The 22,806-nt window shown below is 43.2% G+C and overlaps 1 protein-coding gene across 7 annotated transcripts in view; it reads left to right on the plus strand.

Moving 5' to 3' along the window:
* Positions 1-22,806, plus strand: part of LOC106577493 (VPS10 domain-containing receptor SorCS2) — a 349,001-nt gene that overhangs the window by 275,744 nt on the left and 50,451 nt on the right. For all 7 annotated transcript variants that reach the window (XM_014155530.2, XM_014155527.2, XM_014155529.2 and 4 more), the window contains exons 4-5: positions 19,644-19,808; positions 22,078-22,151. In XM_014155530.2, the coding sequence (XP_014011005.1) occupies positions 19,644-19,808; positions 22,078-22,151 (239 nt within the window). The remainder of the gene's footprint in view (positions 1-19,643; positions 19,809-22,077; positions 22,152-22,806) is intronic.

The raw sequence follows: 22,806 nt of genomic DNA on the forward strand, positions 1-22,806 counted from the left end.
TGGGTTAGGTTAGTTCAGGGTGAGGGGTTGAGAGTGGAAGTAATAGTCTCGTGTTCCAGGATGAGGTTGGGGAGGAACGGGAGGATCGAAGGGCTATAGTATCCGGGCCTGGCATTGGTTTTGTTATCCCTGACTTCCAGTCAGACCACGGGAGACTGACGAAAAGCAAAAACATCCGTAAGATCTACGTAGAATCTACATCCGAGAGTTAGAAGAGCCCAGTCCCCCTCTCCCTATTGCCCTAGAGCCCTACTGCTAGGAAGAGCATCTGCATTCAACTGAGCGACATACAAAAAACCCATATACAAACAAATAAAGATTAAAAAGTATACTGAAAATATAAACGCAACATGCAACAATTTCAATGATTTTACTGAGTTACAGTTCATATAAGGAAATCAGTCAACTGAAATAGATTCATTAGGCCCTAATCTATGGATTTCACATGACTTGGCAAGAGCTGGCCCAGCCAATCAGAAGGAATTTTTCCCCACAAAAGGGCTTTATTACAGACAGAAATACTCAGTTTCTTCAGCTGTCTGGGTGACTGGGCTCAGACGATACCGCAGGTGAAGAAGCCAGATGTGGAGTTCCTGGGCTGGCGTGGTTACATGTACTCTCACTCAAAACTTGGAACATCTGTGGCATTGTGTTGTGTGACAAAAATGTACATTTAAGAGTGGCCTTTTATTTTCCCCAGCACAAGGTGCACCTGTGTAATTATCATGCTTTTTGACATGCCACCCCTGTCAGGTTGATGGATTATCTTGACAAAGGAGACATGTTCACTAACAGGGATGTAAACAAATTTGTGCACACAATTTGAGAGAAAAAGCTTTTTGAGCATATGGAACATTTCTGGGATATTTTATTTCAGCTCATGAACATGGGACCAACACTTTACATGTTGCCTTTATATTTTTGTTCAGTATACTTAAAAACACAAGTGATTACATCATTTCCGATTGGGATGTGGATTTCTTTCCCTCCTAAAGAGCAAAGTAAGCTCTAGTGAGGATTTTCTGGGAAATAAGAGGATTTGTATTGGTCAATGCAGTACAGTGCAGTACAGTGCAGTACAGTGCAGTTTGGGCTAGTTGATCTAAAACATGGCCTCTGTCTCTGTACTGTAATTAAACCAGGACAGAACAGAGACAGTTAGTGTGCTGAATGTCCCTGGGTAGTCATTAGCGATGCTTCTGGTTTCATGTTTTCTTTCTGCAGGTAATGAAACGGCAACAAATTACCGTCTGTAGTTAACATGCAACTGTGCAGCGAAACGGATGGACCCCCCTCCCCTCTCTCAGGAAGAAACTTCTGGGGAAGAAAATTAGCGTTGCGCAGAGAATTACTCTTTACTCACAGCATGGGCTGGTCTGTGCTCAGTAATGCCGCCCGTTGACGCAACATGCTTTCAGTTCCAGATATCTCATAATTTTTTCTGTGGGGGAGAAATAGGTTGAAGAGATCTTTGGTATTATCAGGCTCTAAGATGAAGGGTCAATAAAGACAAGAAAAAATGAAAAGCATTTTTATTGTTGCAGGAGCACAGATAAGCCGTGCAAACAATCCATTTCAGAGAAAAAAAGGGTCAGATAGGTTTTTGTTTTCTCCCTCCCTCCCTCCTCATCATTCTCCCTCTCTCTTTCTCGGTTTCCATCCAAAACCAGAGAAACGTAGTCTGCTTAACATGACCCAAAAAGACAAATTGAAGTGACTGGACAAATGATAGCATTATTTGTCTGTAAATCAGTCTAACGATAACAACATTTCCATCAAATCACTATAATAGCTGTTGTTTAGTCAGGCATGACCCTTTATCAAGCTAGCGTCCCCTTTCTACTAACCTCTGCAAAAGGTCTGGGTCAGTCCGTCTGTCTGTCAAACAAACAGGCACTCAAACAATGAATCATACTGAAGTACTGTCTATCAGCAAGGGATGATGAAGTTCACTCTGCACAAGAACTGTTCATTGGGAGCTTCATGCAATGTGTTTCCATGGCCGCCACAGCAGCACAGAAGCCTAAGATCACCATATGCAATGCCAAGCCACTGCTGGAGTGGTGTAAAGCCATGGACTCTGGGGAAGTGGAAATGCATTCTCTGGAGTGATTAATCATGCATCACCATCTGGCAGTCCAACGGATGAATCTGGGTTTGGCAGATGCCAGGAGAACGCAACCTGCTCCAATGCATAGTGCCAACTGTAAAGTTTGGTGGAGGAGAAATCATGTTTCGGGCTTGGCCCTTTAGTTCCAGTGAAGGAAAATCTTAACGCTACAGCATACAATTACATTCTAGACGATTCTGTCCTTCCAACTTTGTGGCAACAGTTTGGGGAAGGCCCTTTCCTGTTCAGCATGGCAATGCCCCCGTGCACAAAGCAAGGTCCATACAGAAATGGTTTGTCGAGATCGGTGTGGAAGAGCCCTTAACTCAACCCCGAACACCTTTGGGATGAATTGGAACAAATCAAATCAAATTTTGTTGGACACATAGACATGGTTAGCAGATGTTAATGCGAGTGAAGCGAAATGCTTGTGCTTCTAGTTCCTAACTATTAGTTCTCCTAACTAATCTAACAAATTCACAATGACTACCTTATACACACAAATGTAAAGGGATGAATAAGAATATGTACATATAAATATATGAATGAGCGATGGCCGTGCGGCATAGGCAATATGCAGTAGATGGTATAGAATACAGTATATACATATGAGATGAGAAATGTTGGATATGGACATTATTAAAGTGGCATTATTTAAAGTGACTAGTGATACCTTTATTAAATCCATGTATTAAAGTGGCCAGTGATTTGGGTCTGTATGTTGGCAGCAGCCTCTCTATGTTAGTGATGGCTGTTTAATAGTCTGATGGCCTTGAGATAGAAGCTGTTTTTCAGTCTCTCGGTCCCCGCTTTGATGCACCTGTACTGACCTCGCCTTCTGGATGTTAGCAGGGAAAACAGGCAGTGGCTCGGGTGGTTGTAGTCCTTGATGATCTTTTTGGCCTTCCTGTGACATTGGGTGCTTTAGGTGTCCTGAAGGACAGGTAGTTTGCCCCCGGTGATGCGTTGTGCAGACCGCACTACCCTCTGGATAGCCATACAGTTGTGGGCGGAGCAGTTGCCCTACCAGGTGGTGATACAGCCCGACAGGATGCTCTCGATTGTGCACCTGTAAAAGTTTGTGAGTGTTTTAGATACATGCCAAATTTCTTCAGCCTCCTGATGTTGAAGAGGCGCAGTTGCACATTCTTCACCACGCTGTCTGTGTGGGTGGACCATTTCAGTGTGTCCGTGATGTGTATGCCGAGGAACTTAAAACTTTCCACCTTCTCGACTACTGTCCCATTGATGTGGGTGGGGGGGATGTCCTGCTGTTTCCTGAAGTCCACAATCATCTCCTTTGTTTTGTTGACGTTGAGTGAGAGGTTATTTTCCTGACGCCACACCGACCGCAAGTGTGTGTGTGTGTGTGTGTGTGTGTGTGTGTGTGTGTGTGTGTGTGTGTGTGTGTGTGTGTGTGTGTGCGTGTGTGGATCGTGCGTATGCATCGTGTGTGTGCGTGTGTGTGTGTTGTCTCGTGTGTGCATATGCATTTGTGCACGTCACATGACATCTCTCTTTGTGTTTGCTTGTGCGTGTGTGTCCATTTCAAATGAGTCGGTGGAACATCAGAGACTATGTATTAGGATTAGGGTACTATTTAGTTTTTCAGTTGAGCTAAATCCCAAGTCTACTCCTCGCCTACACTTCAAAGGTAATCAATTCAACATACTAAAATGTCAGACAACTTGCAAAGTGTTCCAAAGGATGAATATTAACATGGATTTCTTGCCAACAACCATACTTTGTCGCCAGTTACAACAAAGTGCCAATAAGCCCTATACTGAATTCATCAAATCAGTTTATGGTAGATCAGATTCCACTGTTATAGTGGGTGGGTGGTTGTTATCATTTGAATGAATGGCACTTAACTGTACTGGATGGATAGCTTCTTAGACAAGTGGGTGGGTATTACCAATTTGGTTAGCATCTACTGGCTACTGTCGTCGGCCAGGGATTGGCTAGTACCATACTGGAGATGAATGATTGCTTGATCTGGGGCTGGAGATTTGTATTCAATTAGCCCAGTTTAATGAGCATATTTTTTGGGGGTCCTCTCCTTCATTACCATTGATATTAGTGCTTTCTTTTTCTGACCCTGCCTCTACAGCTCCCCCGGTGGCCTGCCTGTCGCATTACCCTTCTGTTAATTATCATTATAAGTGACAGTAGTCTAACTACTGAGTGAAACCTCTGCTGTAAAACGGCCTTGTAGTGAGATTACATTTCAAATACAAAAGAAATCACCCGCAAATCTAAGTTATCTCGTTGCGGGTGCGTTGGAAAAATGCTTTAACTTCAAAGAGAAGACAAACCCGCACACTGCTCTTGCTCATGTCACTTTTTTTTATTGGGGGTGTGGTTTGAGTGGGTGTGTCCTTGCCACCACCAAGACACACCCATCTGTCAGAACCTTGCCAGCAGCTCTTTCCCCACACTCAATCACAGTCCATCTGCAGAAATAAGCAGAGTTGCATCCAAAGTCAATCTGGCGACATCACAATCATGACATTTTGAAATGTTATCATGCTTCCAAGCCAAATCACAGTTGTATTGAGGTAGGCAAATGTTAGCCAGCTAGTGAGGTAGCCAGCTAGTGAGGTAGCTAGCAATGATACTGATAATCAAAATATACATAACCAGATATATAACCAGCAGTCTATGGTCTAGCTTCCTGTATATTCTGTACATTGGTCCCCACCACCACTGGGGACCAACAAACTCTGACTACCTATTTTTCATGATAGGGTCCTTCAGCAGAGCATGCAAACCATAATTGGTCAATCCAAATAAGGCTTTTCAGTCTCAAACGGCTGTGATCCTTTGAACATGTTGGGGGCGATGAAACAATGGAGCCCCTGAGGGGATTCGTTTATCTGGCCCAGGTCACCCCGGTGGGAGGAGTTTGGACCAGGTGAAAAGTGATTGCATTCGTTTTGGAACCAGGCTGCCTCCCGGGCGTGAGCCAGGTGCCCCTCTCTGGCCGAGGGCAAAGTCGGCTCAAACAAAAGTGACGTATTCAAGCACGTGGAGTAATGAGAAGGATTCTGTGTTTTCACATGCAGAAGTGGATTGCTTTTGATAGAAACACTTTATCTGCCTTCCCAATGAAAACTAGTTTGAAAATTAAAACATTTATTTTATGGACGATGCACCTAGCTGCCTTGTTGACAACATAACCGAGCGGCACAGATTACTGTTTGATTTGAGAAGGGCACTCCTCCCTCCCCGCTTTCCCTCGATGACATGATGGGCCATTGCCTGGTTCAACCCGGGCCAGTGGGCGGAGGGGCGATTTGCACATGGAGCTTGGCAAAAGGGGGTATGATTTGTTTACATAATTGTAATCCAAACCCAACCTTCATTTACTTGTTGTGACGCACTGAGGTTCCAAACTTTATGACCAAAATGGTCCTATTTAAACAGCCACATAGGCTGTCTTCAATGGGATTAGTTGTTTTTTATGGGCAGTTGCTCTTTAAAGCCTACGTGTCGGCCTTTTGGCCTTCATCAGAGCTTTTAAAAAGTTTCTATTTTCTTTGATGAGATTCAATTTAAATGTGAAGCAGGGATAAAGTGATGAGGTCAAGTGCCAAGGCATAAAATAAAAGAGAGAAAATAAAAGTTGCAACCATGATTAAGTGATGAAACGGACAAGGCCTCTTTTTATGTGGAATCTCTGTCTGAGAATGTTGTTGTCAAGGAGGCATCATGAACAGTTCAATACCTCTCTCTCTCTCTGTGTGTTTTTTAATATCCTCTCCTTGCTGGATGTCCCAGTCTGGCCAAAGCCTATCCAAGGCAAACAGGCAAACACACTCACCACTCAATGCCCCTTCATTGATTCCCTTTCTTCTCTTTGTGTGCATATCCTCATGTTAGAGCAGCAGCTGTGTACTAGCTGGTTGGAGATCTTTTGTCTGCAGTCTGATTCCACAGACTAGAAAAAAAAACCATGTTGGGTAAGAGAATGGCCTAGTCGAACACTACGGCTATAGAATGGAGATGCTTATTATTGTGTGTGTGTGTGTGTGTGTGTGTGTGTGTGTGTGTGTGTGTGTGTGTGTGTGTGTGTCCTCCACCGATCCCATTGCACTGATGGGCTAAGTCTCCTTCTGGGAGAACATGGGGAGTCATATTAGGCTCTCAGACTGACTTTCCCATCAGACCCATACTGTACACAAACAAACAAGCACACACAGTACATACACACTGCTACATCACACGCTAAATTATAGAATTCAGACCGTTATCCACTACTATATTCTCTTGGCATGTACCCAGGTCTTTTAGTTTTACAATAATTCCTTGATTGCATGTCCATTAAGTACTTAGGTCAGTGAAAGCAGGGCACGATATGCTTGGGCATCAGAGATTATTATGGTAATATATACAGTTAGGTCCAAACTGGGCTCCCTAGTGGCGCAGTGGTCTAAGGCACTGCATCTCAGTGCAGGAGGTGACACTACAGTCCCTGGTTTGAATCCAGACTGAATCACATGATTGGGAGTCCCATAGGGAGGCGCACAATTGGCCCAGCGTCGTCCGGGTTTGGCCGGGGTAGGCCGTCATTGTAAATAAGAATTAACTGGTTAAATATATTTTTTTAACAATTGAGCTGCAGAGGACCATGCTGACCACTGTATCTCTGATCATTTAGGACGTTGAGATTTCGTAAAATACTATGATGACTATGATGTGTCTGACTATGGTGCTTAACTCATAGAGGTCACTCACACTATATCTCTTGAACATTCTCATCAGTCAGAGATTTTCATATTGTACAGTACTGTGAAGTATGCTATTATTAAAGTCACAGTTAGAAATGCTTGGCCAGTTTTAGCTAATTTCCCTAGTGACTTTCCACCCTTCTCCTCACAATGGTCCAATTCGTGGGGACCTCCTCTCTCTATCCCCTCCACTACCCTCATCACGCACACACACACTCACACACACAAACACACACACGACACAAAAGACTCACCCCGTTAATTAACTGCTCACAACGGAAATTAAATATCCTCTCTCTCCACCAACGCCCGGATATCCCCCTAATTATTCCAGTTGTATAATTCAGTGGTTTTTAAAGTGCCACTAATTTTTCACCGGTGCAGATAAAGTCGCAACTCTCCGTATGGCTGGAAATAATCTTTTGGTTTTAAGATCCTTCCTGTTCCCCCGTAATTATCTACACCGGGGGTCCCTGAGTTATCAGTTTGATTGGCAGGCGAGGAGAGAGCAGAGAGGAGCAGCATGACTTTACTTCGCGCTAATGTAGACTAGAGGTATCAGAGTGACTAGAAAATGTTCATTACAGACTAGATAGTGTTTGAATGTGGGATATAATTGATTACTTTGATTTGGTGGCACACTAGGTTGATTTGGTGTACTTCAGGGCATGCACAGCTAACCAAACCAGTTTATTAGGATCTATTGTAGCCCACCAAGGGTCAGTATTCCAATAGTCCTTTAAAACAAACAGTTACAGTAACTGTTTAATACAGATAAATTAACACAATTAAAGCATCTCATTTCACCATTTGAGATGGTTGTCTTGTAGATCTCAGATGCATTGACTTGAAGTACATTTTACATTTTAGCAGATGCTCTTATCCAGAGCGACTTACAGTAGTGAATACATACATTTCATTTCATGCATTTATTTGTATTTTTTGTACTGGCCCCCCGTGGGAATCGAACCCACAACCCTGGCGTTGCACACACCATGCTCTACCAACAGAGCTACAGGGTGTACTCAGTACTCCCTAGACTCCGCCCTCTGTGGACACCACTGAAGGAAAGAAGTTGGATTTCGTGTTGGGTCCTTGGAAGAGTTTCTTCCTCAAGAACCTTTCATCCCTTGTTTTGGTCCACATCCAATATATGATTTTTCAGTCTTATTTTCAGTTATATTCACTTTTGCCGTTCAATCACTCTCATTCAAATTCCATTCCAAACTTTCACAATCCGACTTTTAAGAGGGCACAGAGTATGAGTTGAATTGGAATGATTAAACTTACGATGGAATATTTGAGAGGAATGAATGGGAGATTTTTCTTAAATACATCAGAGCTTTTACTAGTCAGAAAACCAAACCACTGAGGCCATTTAAAATGTTACACCCCGTCTCTCTCTTTCACTGTGCTCTTAGTGGAAGACAAAATAAGAAAGTCTCCTTAATTGAATTTTTTTCCATTAAAGTTGAAAAGCACAGTAAATTGTCAGTCTGACTATGCAACTCAATGTGCCACTGGTTCATTGATCCAGCAACAGTTTTCATCGCTCTTTTATTAGGCCTTGAGCCTGGGCTAGAAACAATCACCGTCTCCTCAGCGTCATCTCCTCCCACCAAACACTCTAATTTCCTCTCCGTCATCCCCCACCATCGATTAACTCCCCCTGTCATGCATGACAATCACTTTCTCTCGATATGACTATCTCTTAATTACTCGCACTCTTTCTCCTGTTCTGTCAATCTATTTCATACATTTTTATCTCCCCCTTTATCCCTCTATTTCACTCACTCTTTCTGTCTGTTTCTCACACTATTGTCGCTATTTCATCCACTCGCTTTCTCTATTTCTACGTTTTGTTTCTTTATTTCACTCTCTCTCTTTCTCTGTTCCACTTTTTCTCCCTTTTTCTCCTCTCTCTCTCTGTTTTTTATCTTTGTTTTTCACTTTCACTCATTATCTGAAGGAAAGATGAGTCATAATGAGTTTTAGAGTTAGCAAGATGGCTACCCAGACTATTTGCGTTGTCCCCCCCCCCGCCCCCCGCCAACCCCTCTTTTACGCTGCTGCTACTCTCTGTTTATCATCTATGCATAGTCACTTTAACTACACATTCACGTACATATTACCTCAACTAGCCCGGCTAACCGGTGCCCCTGCACATTGACTCTGTACCGGTATCACCTGTATATAGCCTCACAACTGTTATTTTCACAGTCATTTTACTGTTTTATTTATTTTGTATTTCTTTACTTATCTATTGTTTACCTAATACCTATTTTTTACTTCAAAATTGCACTGTTGGTTAGGGCTTGTAAGTAAGCATTTCACTGTAAGATCGACACCTGTTGTATTTGGGGCACGTGACAAATAAACGTTGATTTCATTTGAAGATCAGAGAAGAGAGGTCAATCATATAATCATGTCACCCACAACTGGATAAATCAAAGCACCAGAGTGTGTTTGCTCCACTTTCTCCACTGTCTCCTGTACCCTTGGGCACTAGGAAGGAGACACACATCACATAGGCTAGCTAGGCTACCGCCCAGAAGCAAGGAGACAAATCAAAACACTGCTTTAGTGACTAACAGCTCGGTATATTCAGAGCCAGAGAAACAGTTGATTTTATCTGTTTTTTTGGACAGTATTTTCCCCTGTATTCTGAGAATTAGCTCGGCTTCAGCTTAATATTTATATCTGGTACTTTTTCCGCTTAATAACAATTATCTCAAATTGAGTGCCTAAAAACACGTCAGTGAAATGATTGAGCTAATGTGTTTTATTCCCAACCTGACAGAGTGTTACATCTCTTATCTGCAATTACAGATTTAGTTTATTTATTTAACCTTTATTTAACTAGGCACGTCAGTTAAGAACAAATTCTTCTTTTCAATGGCGGCCTACCAAAAGGCAAAAGGCCTCCTGCGGGGACGGGCCTGGGATAAAAAATATATATATATATATATATAAAACACAAATCACGACAAGAGAGACAGCACAACACTACATAAAGACAACAAAATAGCATGGCACCAACACATGACAACACAGCATGATAGCAACACCACATGACAACAGCATGTGACTGGCAGAACAGGTGTTGTATGTGGAGGATGAGGGCTGCAGTAGGTATCTCATAGGGGAAGTGAGTCCTAAGAGGGTTTTATAAATAAGCATCAACCAGTGGGTCTTGCGACAGGTATATAGAGATGACCAGTTTACAGAGGAGTATAGAGGGCAGTGATGTGTCCTATAAGGAGCATTAGTGGCAAATCTGATGGCCGAATGGTAAAGAACATCTAGCCGCTCGAGAGCCGATCTATAAATTACGGCTCCTTAATCTAGCATGGGTAGGATGGTCATCTGATCAGGGTTAGTTTGGCAGCTGAGCTGAAAGAGGAGCGATTACGATAGAGGAAACCAAGTCTAGATTTAACTAGAGAAGGACAGTGCACCATCTAGCCATACTCCCAAGTACTTGTATGAGATATCTGCTCATTTTGTTAAACCACATTTCAGGTCCGTTCGCTAACCTTCAGGTGATTATGCCATTTTAACCTTTTTGTACATGTTATGGCTGGCAAATGCAATGTGTACTTTCAACTTTTCAAACTGGGATAAAGTGAGAACAATTAGCCCTTAATTTTGTACCAGCTATTCCACAAGTTCACTACAATAGAGAATTGGGCCATACAACATGCTTTGGTTTTTGTTTTGCAATCATAGTTTTTATTGTTTACTTTCATAATATAGCAATGCAATTGAATTACATTTGACCCCCAAAAAATATAATTTCAAAATCATGAATAGAGATATACAATACAGGAAATAGAAAAGGAAACAAACTGTTTGTTTTTGCACCGTGTTTTGATTGAATGCTAATAGTGACACTTACCATATATTCTTTTAATGAATGGCTATGACTTTTTAGAAATGGTTGTTCTGGACAACTTGTAGTCTTTTGAAACACTTGTAGAAAAGTCAGATGTCACATTCGTCATAATAAAATTATATCCAAGTTTAAAATTGCCCAAAAACACACAGGAATTTGTATATAAACAATCAAGTCATGACCTTGCAAAACTGTTCAAGGTAATATTATATGTGTAACGGCTGTCGTAGAGAGGGGACCAAGGCGCAGCGTGTTGAGTGCTCATGATGAATATTTATTTTAACTCAGAACACTAAAGGAAAAATAACAACGAGAAAACGAAAGCGCACAGTTCTGTCAGGTACATAAACTAAACAGAAGACAACTACCCACAAACACAGGTGGAAAAAAAAAAATACTTATGTATGATCTCCAATTAGAGACAACGAGGACCAGCTGCCTCTAATTGGAGATCATCACCCCAAAAAATATAGAAATAGAAAACTAGAACTCAAACATAGAAATACAAAACATAGAAAAACACAAAACCCTGTCACGCCCTGACCTACTCTACCATAGAAAATAACATCTTACTATGGTCAGAACGTGACAATATGCCAATAAAAACACTATACACCTGTTTGTTTCTTGTTTTACTGCGCTCTGTGAGGGAATGATTGTTTACCCATAGAACACGGCCCTGCGATTTACAAGCCATAGCCTCGTGTGTGAGGAATGCACAATCTCCCTCCTTGATTTAGCCTATTTAGGATTAAGGATAATGAAAATACAATGCAAATATGGATAAATCATTTTGCTGCCGCTCTGCTGCGTTTCCACACACATTCATTTGGTCTCAGCGGGGAATATTTGCTTTTGTGTGTATGCCTTAGTATTGAATGCCCTTTCTGCAAATAAATACATATTCGTAAAGGTAGGCAGTAAAATAGATGGTCAAGTTTACCAGACCTCCCGCTTGACCTAAGGGTATATTGGTAGCCCGGATACAAATTGCCTGGAAAAGGTCTGGTTTTATCGAGTCGGGGGGAAGGCATTGGGGACACACACACACACACACACACACACACACACACACACACACACACACACAGGGTGACCTGTGTCATAAATGCTGCCAGCGACCCACCTGGCACTTACTGACTGACCCCTGTGTTCATGGAGCCGTTTGGAACTCTAGCCGCACACACACACACACACACACACACACACACACACACACACACACACACACACACACACACACACACATCACACACACACACACTAAAATGTGGACACACACACAGAGGCACACACACTAAAATATGGACACACGTACAGAGGCACACACACATACAACATGGACACGCACAGAGGCACACATACTAAACCATGGGTACACGCGCTCGCATGCAAACTCTCTCTCAGTATCTCCCCCACTCTCTCTCTCTCTCTCTAACTATCTATAGCTGTCTGTCTCTCTCATGTTGCTATTTCTCTCTATAGAAAGTCTACACCCATTGAACTTTTTTTCCCATTTCGTAGCGTTACAAAGTGGGATGGAAATAGATTTAATCATGTTTTTTTTCCTTCATTGATCTACACAAAATACTTCATAATGTCAAAGTGAATTGAAGTTTTTATTTATTTATTATTATTAATAAAAATGTTATAACTCAAATAAAGTCATTGCGTACGTGTTCCCCCCCTTTGTTTAGGCAAGCCTAAATTAGTTCAAAAGTAAAAATTGACTTAACAAATCCCATATTAAGTTATATGGACTCACCCTGTGTGAAATAATAGGGGTTGACATTATTTTTTTAATGACTACCCCTTCGTCTGTCCCCCAACATCTGTAAGGTCACTCAGTCAATACTGAATTTCAAGCACAAATTCAACTACAAAGACCAGGGAGCTTTTTCAAAGCCTCATAAAGAAAGGCAGATAGATGGGTAACAATAACATATCAGACACTGAATATATCTTTAACCATGATCAAGTTAATAATTAGGCTGTGGATGATGTATTCAATCACCCAGACACCTCAAAGATACAGTTGTCCATCTGAACTGATCTGCAGGACAGGAAGGAATCTGTTTAGGGATGTCACCATGAGGCCATTGGTGATTTTAGAACAGCTACGGAGTTCAATGGCTGTGATGGGAGAAAGCTGAGGATGGAACAACAACATTGTAGAGACTCCACAATAATGACCTAAATGACAGAGTGGAAAGAAGAATACACATATGGAGAATACAAATATTCTAAAACATGCATATGTACGCAACAAGGCACTAAAATAAAACAGCATAAAAAAAACACGGCAAAGGAATACACTTTTTGGCCTAAATGCAAAGCCTTATGTTTGGGGAAAATCCAACACAACACATCACTGAGTAACTGCCTCCTTGTTTTCAAGCATGGTGGTGGCTGCATCATGGTGTGCATCCACCACCATGACATCGACAAAGACTGTTTTTGTTTTCAGGATTAAAAGAAATGAGATGGAGTTAAGCACAGGCAAAATCCTAGAGGAAAACCTGCTTCATTCTGCTTTACACCAGACACTGGGAGAGGAATTCACCTTTCAGTAGGACAATAACCTATAACGCAAAGCCAAATCTACACTGGAGCTGCTTACCAAGACAGTGAATGTTCCTGAGTGGCAAAGTTAACGTTTAGACTTAAATCTGCTTAAACATTGCTGTCTAGCCATGATCCCCAACAATTTGACAGAGCTTGAAGAATTTTGAAAAGAATAATGGGCAAATATTGGACAATACAGGCGTGCAAAGCACATTTGAGACTTACCCAAGAAGACTCACATCTGTAATCGCTTCTAAGGTGTTTATAACATGCATTGAGGGAGGGTTAGTACTTATATAATCAAGCTATATTAGTGTTTTCTTTTTCATTAATCCTTTCTTTTTCATTAATCCCCCCAAAAATGATCTTCCACTTTGACATTATAGAGTATTTTGTGTAGATCAATCCCACTTTGTAACACTATAAAATGTGAAGAAATCCAAGAGAAGTGTAGACCTTCTATAGGCACTGTAATATATGTCTGTTTCCCTCCCTCTCTCTCATCTATATCTCTCCTTCCCTGTTTAGCTATGCAGGTATTCTGTTTCCCTTTTTGCAAGGTCACCGGCTGGGCTTACCTCTGTTCCTGTTCATCTCCCCACTCCTTCTCATCTCCCTCCCTCTCTCTTTTTAGGCAGGAAGGTATTTGATTTCTCCTCCTGCAAGGTCAGAATGTGGTTCTCTCTCTTTCTCTCTCTCTCTCTCTTTGGCCAGGAAGGTATTTGATTTCTCCTCCTGCAAGGTCAGAATGTGGTTCTCTTTCTTTCTCTCCTTCTCTCTTTTTAGCCAGGAAGGTATTTGATTTATCCTCCTGCAAGGTCAGAATGTGGGTTCTCTCTCTCTCTCTCTCTCTCTCTCTCTTTCACTCTCTTTCTCTCTATCCCTCCCTCCCTCCTTCTCTCTCTTTCTCTCTCAGTAGTTCCTCCACTCCTGGCCTGCTAGCTGACTTCAGTGTAAGTGCTTGTGACAGGGGTAGGTTATGATGGCGCTGATTGCGCTCTTTGGCTTGACCCAGACAAATTGCCTGTGTGAGTGTCAGGTTCTGTGGCCGGAGGGCAGGAGAGCGGACCAAGTCCTGCTCTGCTCTCTCAACCCCACCCTCCTCACTTGCTTTTCCTGTTCCTGTCCTCTCCTTCACACTGTGTGGGTGATCCAGTGCACTCTGTTCTCCGTCGTAGAGATGTAACTGATCGCCATTCGGCAGTCATCGATCTCTTAAATCCATTTGGCATTCTTATTGCAGTAATGCCTATTCTAAATCAGTTTATCCTCTCTGTCTGTGTTTTAAGTGTGTTATGGTTGAGATAACCTGCTAAAGAGACATCATTTAGGGGTTTATGAGGACATTAGTCAGGTGGATCTATGCATACAGTATGGACACACACACGTAAACACACAGAGACACATGCACACGCAAACACACACAAACTCCCGCATGCACTAGCTCTGCAGCGAGGGAGCCGCACACTCTTAACTCACTGCGATTACATCTGAAATCATTCCTCAGTGGTCTCTCTCTCTCTCTCTCTATCTATCTATCTATCTATCTATCCACCTCTCCCTTTCTCTCTGTCTGTCTCTCTCTCTCTCTCTCTCTGCATCATGCACAACGTGAAGGTAACAGAAAAAGGAGAGGGACGTGCCAGAGCGTGTTTGAACAACTCCTTCATCTCCTAATGGGAGAGGGGGTAGAGGGAGAGATTGAGAGACAGAGAAAGAGAGGGGAAGAGAGAGAGAAAGGGGGGTTGTGGAATGAGAGAGAGGCAGAGCGAGGAATCTCAGAGACAGATAGCGCTGGGTATGGAGATAGGATCAGAAGGACAGAGAGAAAGTCTGAGACTGACAGAACCTCAAATAGCCACAGGATAGTTAGAGAGATATGTCAAAGAGAGAGGGAGAGGCTGAGCATAAGAGAGAGAGAGAATTAGAGGAGAGTGAGAGAGGAAGTCAGATTGAAATGGAAAGAGGGAGTTGGAGGAGGAAACACGCAGTAACAGACAGAATGATAGGGAGTTGGAGGAGACATATGAGAGAGTGGGAGTTAAAGTGCACATCGTTGTCAATCTGATGTTGGGCACGATAAGCACTGTTCTTGGCACCAGCAGGCATTGAGGCGGAATCTAGGGCACAAGCCGTTACCATAGAGTGGGCCCTACTTACCACTCCTCCTCCTCCCTCTACTTGGCAAGACAGAGTCCCATCCGGAAACACTCTCTCTGTCTCTCTCTCTCTCTCTCTCTCTCTCTCTTTCTTGTAATGACAATGGTAAAGATTAGTTCTTCAATAGCCATGGAGCAGAGCCAAGATGGAGCCCCAGAGCCGCCGAGCCGTGTCCTGCCAGTCGCCACCGGTGTAGTACAAATGCACCTGCCTCTTTGGAAACTAATATCCATAATGTACGGAGCCATGGTTAATGCATTAGGAATGTAGCTGTGGGTAGTAGATGCTCTCAGGACCCTTTTCTCTCTCGCTTCCTGACACCTCTAACACCTCTAGTACTACTCTGTATTGGGGCTCTCACACCTTTACCTGGTATAACGTGGATCGTTTATCACCTAGCCTGCTCCCTGGACAGCTAACACACTTTTGAGTGGTTTGCGGTGTGTGCGCTTGGGTGGGGTCTGTCGGTGCGTGACGTGCGGACATAGCTGCATGTGTGCATGACAACATGATTTGAGTGTTTATGGGTCTGGATATACAGAGTGCCTCCTGGAGACATTCCTTTTTTGGGGGTGGGGGGGGGGGGGGGCAGTAAATGGGTCTCAACTGTATTAATTCGTTTTGTGTACTTTCGCAGAATGTTGTGTACTTTCTCATAATGCCGTGTACTTTTGCATAATGCTGTGTACTTTCGCATAATGCCGTGTACTTTCTCATAGTGTCGTGTACTTTCTCATAGTGTCGTGTACTTTCTCATAGTGTTGTGTACTTTCTCATAGTGTCGTGTACTTTCTCATAGTGTCGTGTACTTTCTCATAGTGTCATGTACTTTCTCATAGTGTCGTGTACTTTCTCATAGTGTTGTGTACTTTCTCATAGCTAGTCCTGGGGAGATATTAATAATGTCATGTCAATATACTCCTGTTCCCCCAGGCGATCCTTACAACAGCTACTATTCTCTAGTTTATTCACAGCGTAACACGGCTCACCACTCACCTATTGCACAGGCCCCGCTCTCACTGAAAATCAACACTGCCAATTTGCATATGTAATTGGGTGGAAAGCAATTGGGCTGGAGCTACGTTTCTAGAATGGCAACAGAGAATCCTTAACCGAAGGATTCTGTGTTTTTCCTCGGCTCAGGCGGATGGGAGACGTTTACAGATTCGACTAAACAACTGCACTCACATGACTCCAAAAGGATGAATGTTACTGTGGTGCATCGGCATCAGTCTGCAGCCTGGTAGAGATGTTGTATGTGTGTGTTACTGTGCAATTGGTTGAGCAGGGACAGTAAGTGTAAGGTTCCTTTGACAAGTCTTCATTTCTTTGCTGGGTTCTAGGAGACAGACAAAGAGTCAGACTGTCCGTGTGTGTGTGTGGGTGGGTGGGTGGGTGGGTGGGTGGGTGTGTGTGTGTGTGTGCGCGTGGGTGGGTGGGTGGGTGGGTGCGTGCCTTACCATGGTGCCACTGTGTGGGGGACTTTTGTTTACCCAGTAAAGTATACCCAAGGCATTAGCATCTCTTAATCCCTCCAAATGGCAGTGGTATGTCCTCAAGCTACTGAGATCTGTCCCACAACCGTCTATCAAACCATTTCCCATCCCCTTACACACAACATGTATCTTTATAGATAGATAAAACCTGCTGTACTCGTATATACCTGAGCAGATGTGTTTTATAAGTGATTATATGACCTAATACACATTGATCCGGGAGGAAGTGACTTTCAATGTTATTGTTTACTACTTTAAGTCCACAGGGAAGATTAAGCATGATCACTGATGGCAACTCAAAGACGCTGGTAATAGTGAACGAGGATTGCTTTGTCTCTTTATCTTACCCACAAGAGAGTGACTGTAGTTTGAGGCCTATGGACACAGAGTACCAACAGTACTGCCATTTCTATGGTATTCCTATTAACATAACTCCGCCAATGTATCATACACCCACTATGCTGTCTCAAGTGTAGACACAGGAAGTTTTGGGAGCGCTTTTATCTGTGACACACAATAGGAGCTCTGTACTGAGTGAGCGAGAGTTATGAATTGGAAGAAACAGTTTTGAGCAACGGTTGTGGTGAAAAGCTTCTGATTCTGAGAGTCTGAACTCTCAGTACAGGAGCACTATTGTAGTTCCTCTGTCCTAGTACTGACTTCTCAAAGTTCATGGCTTAGTTGTTGTTGTCGTGAGTGAAGTCAGGGAGAAGGACCAAGTTTGAGGTTTAACTTTGCTTTCTCTTGTTTGGTTGCTTTTCAAGAGGTTGGGTGTTCTGTCGGATTGACAACAGCACCATTCATAGGTTGTCAGCGTTACTGCAACACCAGTAGGTCATGAATGGGATAGAAGGCAGCCAGGGGTAGTAGCCTATACTGTTCTTTGATGCCACTTCCTAATCCAATAATAATAGCTTGGGCGAAGCTATTTCAGGCAGTCTATAAGGTTATTTGGTCACAAGGTTGTTTATCTGATCCAAACTGCGGATGTTGTGTTGTTCAGATTCGACTTTTGCTACTTTTATTACGCTTTGTTGCTTATCTAAAATGTAAAAAAATATAAGCTGTTGTTATAAAGGGGAGGTCAGAGAGGGCCAGAACCCGGCTTTGTTTAAGGTGTGTGACGTCAGAACAGTCCTCTCATAGTAGTCATCAGGTCAAGCTGGGTGAGTTCTGTTTAAACAAGAGGTATTGGAATAGGCGGACATTTTGATGGATGCGTCCCCCAGGGAAAGCAGGGCAAGGTGGGAACACACACACACACACACACACACACACACACACACACACACACACACACACACACACACACACACACACACACACACACACACACACACACACACACACACACACACAACAAAGTATGTCTCTTGGCCTTTGAGATTCCTAGTTACTTCTCCTCCACTGCATTTTTCTGCTGTCTATCCCTCCATCTCTCCGTCCTTCCTCAGTTCCTTCCATCTCTGTGAACGAAAGAGAAGTGTCTCTTCTCTCCGTGGGCAGTGTCGCAGCTGTCTGCAGGCAGAACAAACAGCCAGGCTAGGAGTTGTTAATTGACCGTGGCGATCCATAGAAGGCTGCTTAGACCCGGCTCGCTCAACCCTTACACACGTGCATGCGCACACCCACACAGCACACAAACACACAGCCCAGATTGGGGAGCCAGTGCGATGCAGAGCGGAGCGCCCTAAGGAATGTTATTATAATTTTGGGGGGTATTTTACCCCCTTTTTCTCACCAAATTTCATGATATCCAATAGCAAACTTGTCTCATCGCTGCAACTCCCCAACGGGCTCGGGAAAGGCGAAGGTTGAGTCATGCGTCCTCCGAAATATGACCCGCCAAACCGTGCTTCTTAACACCCGCCCGCTTAACCCAGAAGCCAGCTGCACCAATGTGTTGGAGGAAACACCGCTCAACCGACGACCGAAGTCAGCCTACAGGCGCCCGGCCCACCACAAGAGCGCGATGAGCCAAGTAAAGCCCACCCGGACAAACCTTCCCCTAACCCGGATGACGCTGGGCCAATTGTGACACAGCTTGGGATCAAACCCGGGTCTGTAGTGATGCCTCAAGCCTTAGACTGCTGCACCACTCGGGAGGCACTAAGTAATGCTTAATTGCAGGCATGAGGGGCATAGCAATAGTGAGAGGAAGAGAGAGGAAGTAGGCTAGCTTGTGCAATTAAATGGCCCAAATTCAGTGTATATGCAAAATGTAGATGAACATTTTTCCCATCTTGCCCCGCATTGGACTGTTCCCCCATGTCTGATTATTGCAGATGACAGAATCTTGAGCGATCTGATTGGATAATACGCTTGTGTTGCTCAACCCTTTAGGTGGTTTACCTCTGTGTGTCCAACACTTAATGATGATTGGTGAGATGGTAAGCTCGGAGTTCCCCCGTTTAATGTGTCCCTGTTATGAGCTATAAAAGGGAATATTAGATCATCAATATGGTGTCGCCACGGAGGAAGCCTTGAGGATGGCTCTGGTTGGAAATATGGCGTGCGTGGGTGCATGCGTCTCTCCACGCGTACCACACGTACCATAAAACTGCTGACATGGCTCCTGTCGCGTTTCAACCCCATGAACCCAATTCAAACGTTACCACATTACCATTACCCTATACAGTATGACCTTATCCTGATCTCCCTTCTAACCTCTGACCTCTCTCTGTCAGGTGATCCTAGTGAGCTCGTCCATTAACGAGCGTGACCAGATGCTGTTCATTAGTACAGACGAGGGCTCCTCGTTCCAGCGGCAGCCCCTCTCCTTCACCGCGGAGACCCTCCTCTTCCACCCCAAGGAGGAGGACAAGGTGCTGGCTTACTGCAAGGAGGGAAAGGTGGGTCAATGTCATAATCAGAGATAATTGTGCTTTTGTGGGGGTATCTATTTCATGTTCGTAGCATTTCTATCAGTTCACAATTAACAGAAATATATGTTGTAAATATGCTAAAATGCCAAAAAATCGCTTTGAGCAGCAAACTTGTTTTGGACAGATATACTTTACTTTTACAGTGCTACTCTTAATTCACAGCTAGGATAGCCTTGCCCTCGCAAACATAGAGTGTAGTGTTGTGTGGCGTAGGTAGCCTAGCGTAAAGAGCATTGGGCCGGTAACTGAAAGGATGCTAGTTCGAATCCCCGAGCCGACAAAGTGAAAGATTTGTCAATGTGCCCTTGAGCAAGGCACTTAACCCTAATTGCTCCAGGGTCGTGTTGTTAATGGCTGGCCGTGACCTTAGTCTCCAAGGGTGTCTCAGGGGGAGCTGGGATATGCAAAAACACATTTCCAGTTCACCCATGCTGTATAGAAATGTGTGAAATATGACAAAAATCTACTTCATGCTGTTTTATTCTGCATGGTTGTAATCATATAGCCTACAGTGTAGGGAATAATGAGTAGAAGTGTGTTGAATTGACCAACTATATGTACAGTCCAAAAAATGCCCTTAGACACAGATCTTTGTAGGATCAGCTTACCTTCCCCAGATCCCAACCATTTTTAAATCCATAACCATTAGGGTAGTAAAACACAAAACTGACCGTAGATCAGTGTCGAGGGACAGTTCTGCATCACATTCTGCATCTACGATCTCTTCTCAGATAACTCACAGTCACAGTAGCAACAGCATATGGAGGGACCTCCACTTTAATCATTTACAGTTAATTAAACAAGAAATTCAATTAGGTTTTAATCTGTTCCATATGGCCAGGCTACAGATGGAGAGTAAAAAGTCATTTAACAGTACAAAAAATCATTTAGCGGAAGAAAGAGATGGGAGGCCTACGGTGGCCCCCCTCTCCTCCAACCGCCTGTTAGAATTCATATATTTGTATGGGAAAGATGATTGGTGAGATAGTGCCCCTTGCGATTGGTTATTCTTTGGAGATGTTGCTGTGGTCAGGTTTGATTTATCTTGGTTCAGCCAATCCGGTTGTATTACGTTTGATCTTATCAATTAAATTGGGCTGTCTGGATTTCATTGAGAGATTCAGTGTTTGTAAAGGTTTGTTGTCTTCTGCTAAAGTGTGTATGCACTTACAATACCCTATGTGCGTGTCAGTGGAGGCTGCTGAGGGGAGGACGGCTCATAATATTGGCTGGAACGGAGGCAATGGAATGGTATCAAACCATGTGTTTGATGTATTTGATGCCATTCCATCTTTTCCACTCCAGCCACTCCAACCATTAGTGTGTGTGTGTGGGTATGTGGCAGTAAGGGAATGTGTACAGGCTTGCTGGTGAAACCTTTTTTGTGCTGTTTATGTCTGCTGGGATACTTGGTGAGAAAATCAATACATATTCATTATTAAGCCGATCAATGGTACACATGCACACACAACCAAACTCGCATACTGACACACACACACACACACACACACACACACACACACACACACACACACACACACACACACACACACACACACACACACACACACACACACACACGGAATAACCCACTAAGATTAATAGAGGTTAGCCTGAGGTAGGTGAACTGTGAAATTCTGTGCTTGACTTACTGGACCGGATGTTCTTCAACACAATTTACTACACACTGAGGGATGTTCTTCAACACAATTTACTACACACTGAGGGATGTTCTTCAACACAATTTACTACACACTGAGGGATGTTCTTCAACACAATTTACTACACACTGAGGGATGTTCTTCAACACAATTTACTACACACTGAGGGATGTTCTTCAACACAATTTACTACACACTGAGGGATGTTCTTCAACACAATTTACTACACACTGAGGGATGTTCTTCAACACAATTTACTACACACTGAGGGAAGTTGTTCAACACAATTTACTACACACTGGGGGATGTTCTTCAACACAATTTACTACACACTGAGGGATGTTTTTCAACACAATTTACTACACACTGAGGGATGTTCTGACACCATAAAATCACCAATACTGACATGAAAAGCTATGACAATCATCCATTTCACCTCTTTATCCATACAACTCCTATTTGTCTGGCATTTACAATTTTTTTTCACATCATTTTATGACATTAGCTACGACTTTGTTGTAAAGAACCTTGGTGTAATATCATTGTTTGATAGTTTGATTGTTTTCTATTCAAAGCTCTATGTGTCCACGGATTTGGGCCGGAAGTGGACTCTAATGCAGGAACGAGTGACCAAGGACAGGATATATTGGTCAGTGATTTTCTATTCCTATTACAGTATGTCTCCCACTTGCTTTACAGTACTGTAGCTCTGGCCTTTACATTGTCACACCCTCACTCACAAAATGTAGCTGTGATCAACTCATGGGTTAGAGAGAGTTTTTCACTTTGAGGTTTATCTCCTCACTCCTTCTGCATCCTCTCTCTCTCTCTATCCCTCCCTCCCTCCCTCCCTCACTTGCTCCTGTTCTGAGTGTACCCAGAAGGTCATAGAGACAGTTCCTGCCTGCTTGCTGCTCTCGCCTCTCAGAAATGATCTTTGTTCGCGATGGATCCAGATCAGTGGTTGTAAAGCCAGTAGTGTTGAGACCTGGACATCTGTCCATCCCTAACACCAAATCATCCCCAGCACATCTTACTGTATGAGGATAGATAGGGTAGTTCTAAAGTCTGTTTTGCTTCAAGCAGATGTTGTGGCTAATATCTGATCTAGGATCAGATTACCCAACACAAATCGGACCTTCGCCCACTATCAGCTGAGATGTAAAACTGATCCCAGAACTGGGTATAGAGGCAATTTCCTTACACTTTACAATGCATTGCATTTCACATATGGATACTATTACAAAGGCGTTATAAAACCTTTTTATGATGTATGTATTGGCACTAGCTGTAGGAAATGAGAG

This window comes from Salmo salar, chromosome ssa18, assembly GCF_905237065.1.
Source record: "Salmo salar chromosome ssa18, Ssal_v3.1, whole genome shotgun sequence".
Classification (NCBI taxonomy): Eukaryota; Metazoa; Chordata; class Actinopteri; order Salmoniformes; family Salmonidae; genus Salmo; species Salmo salar.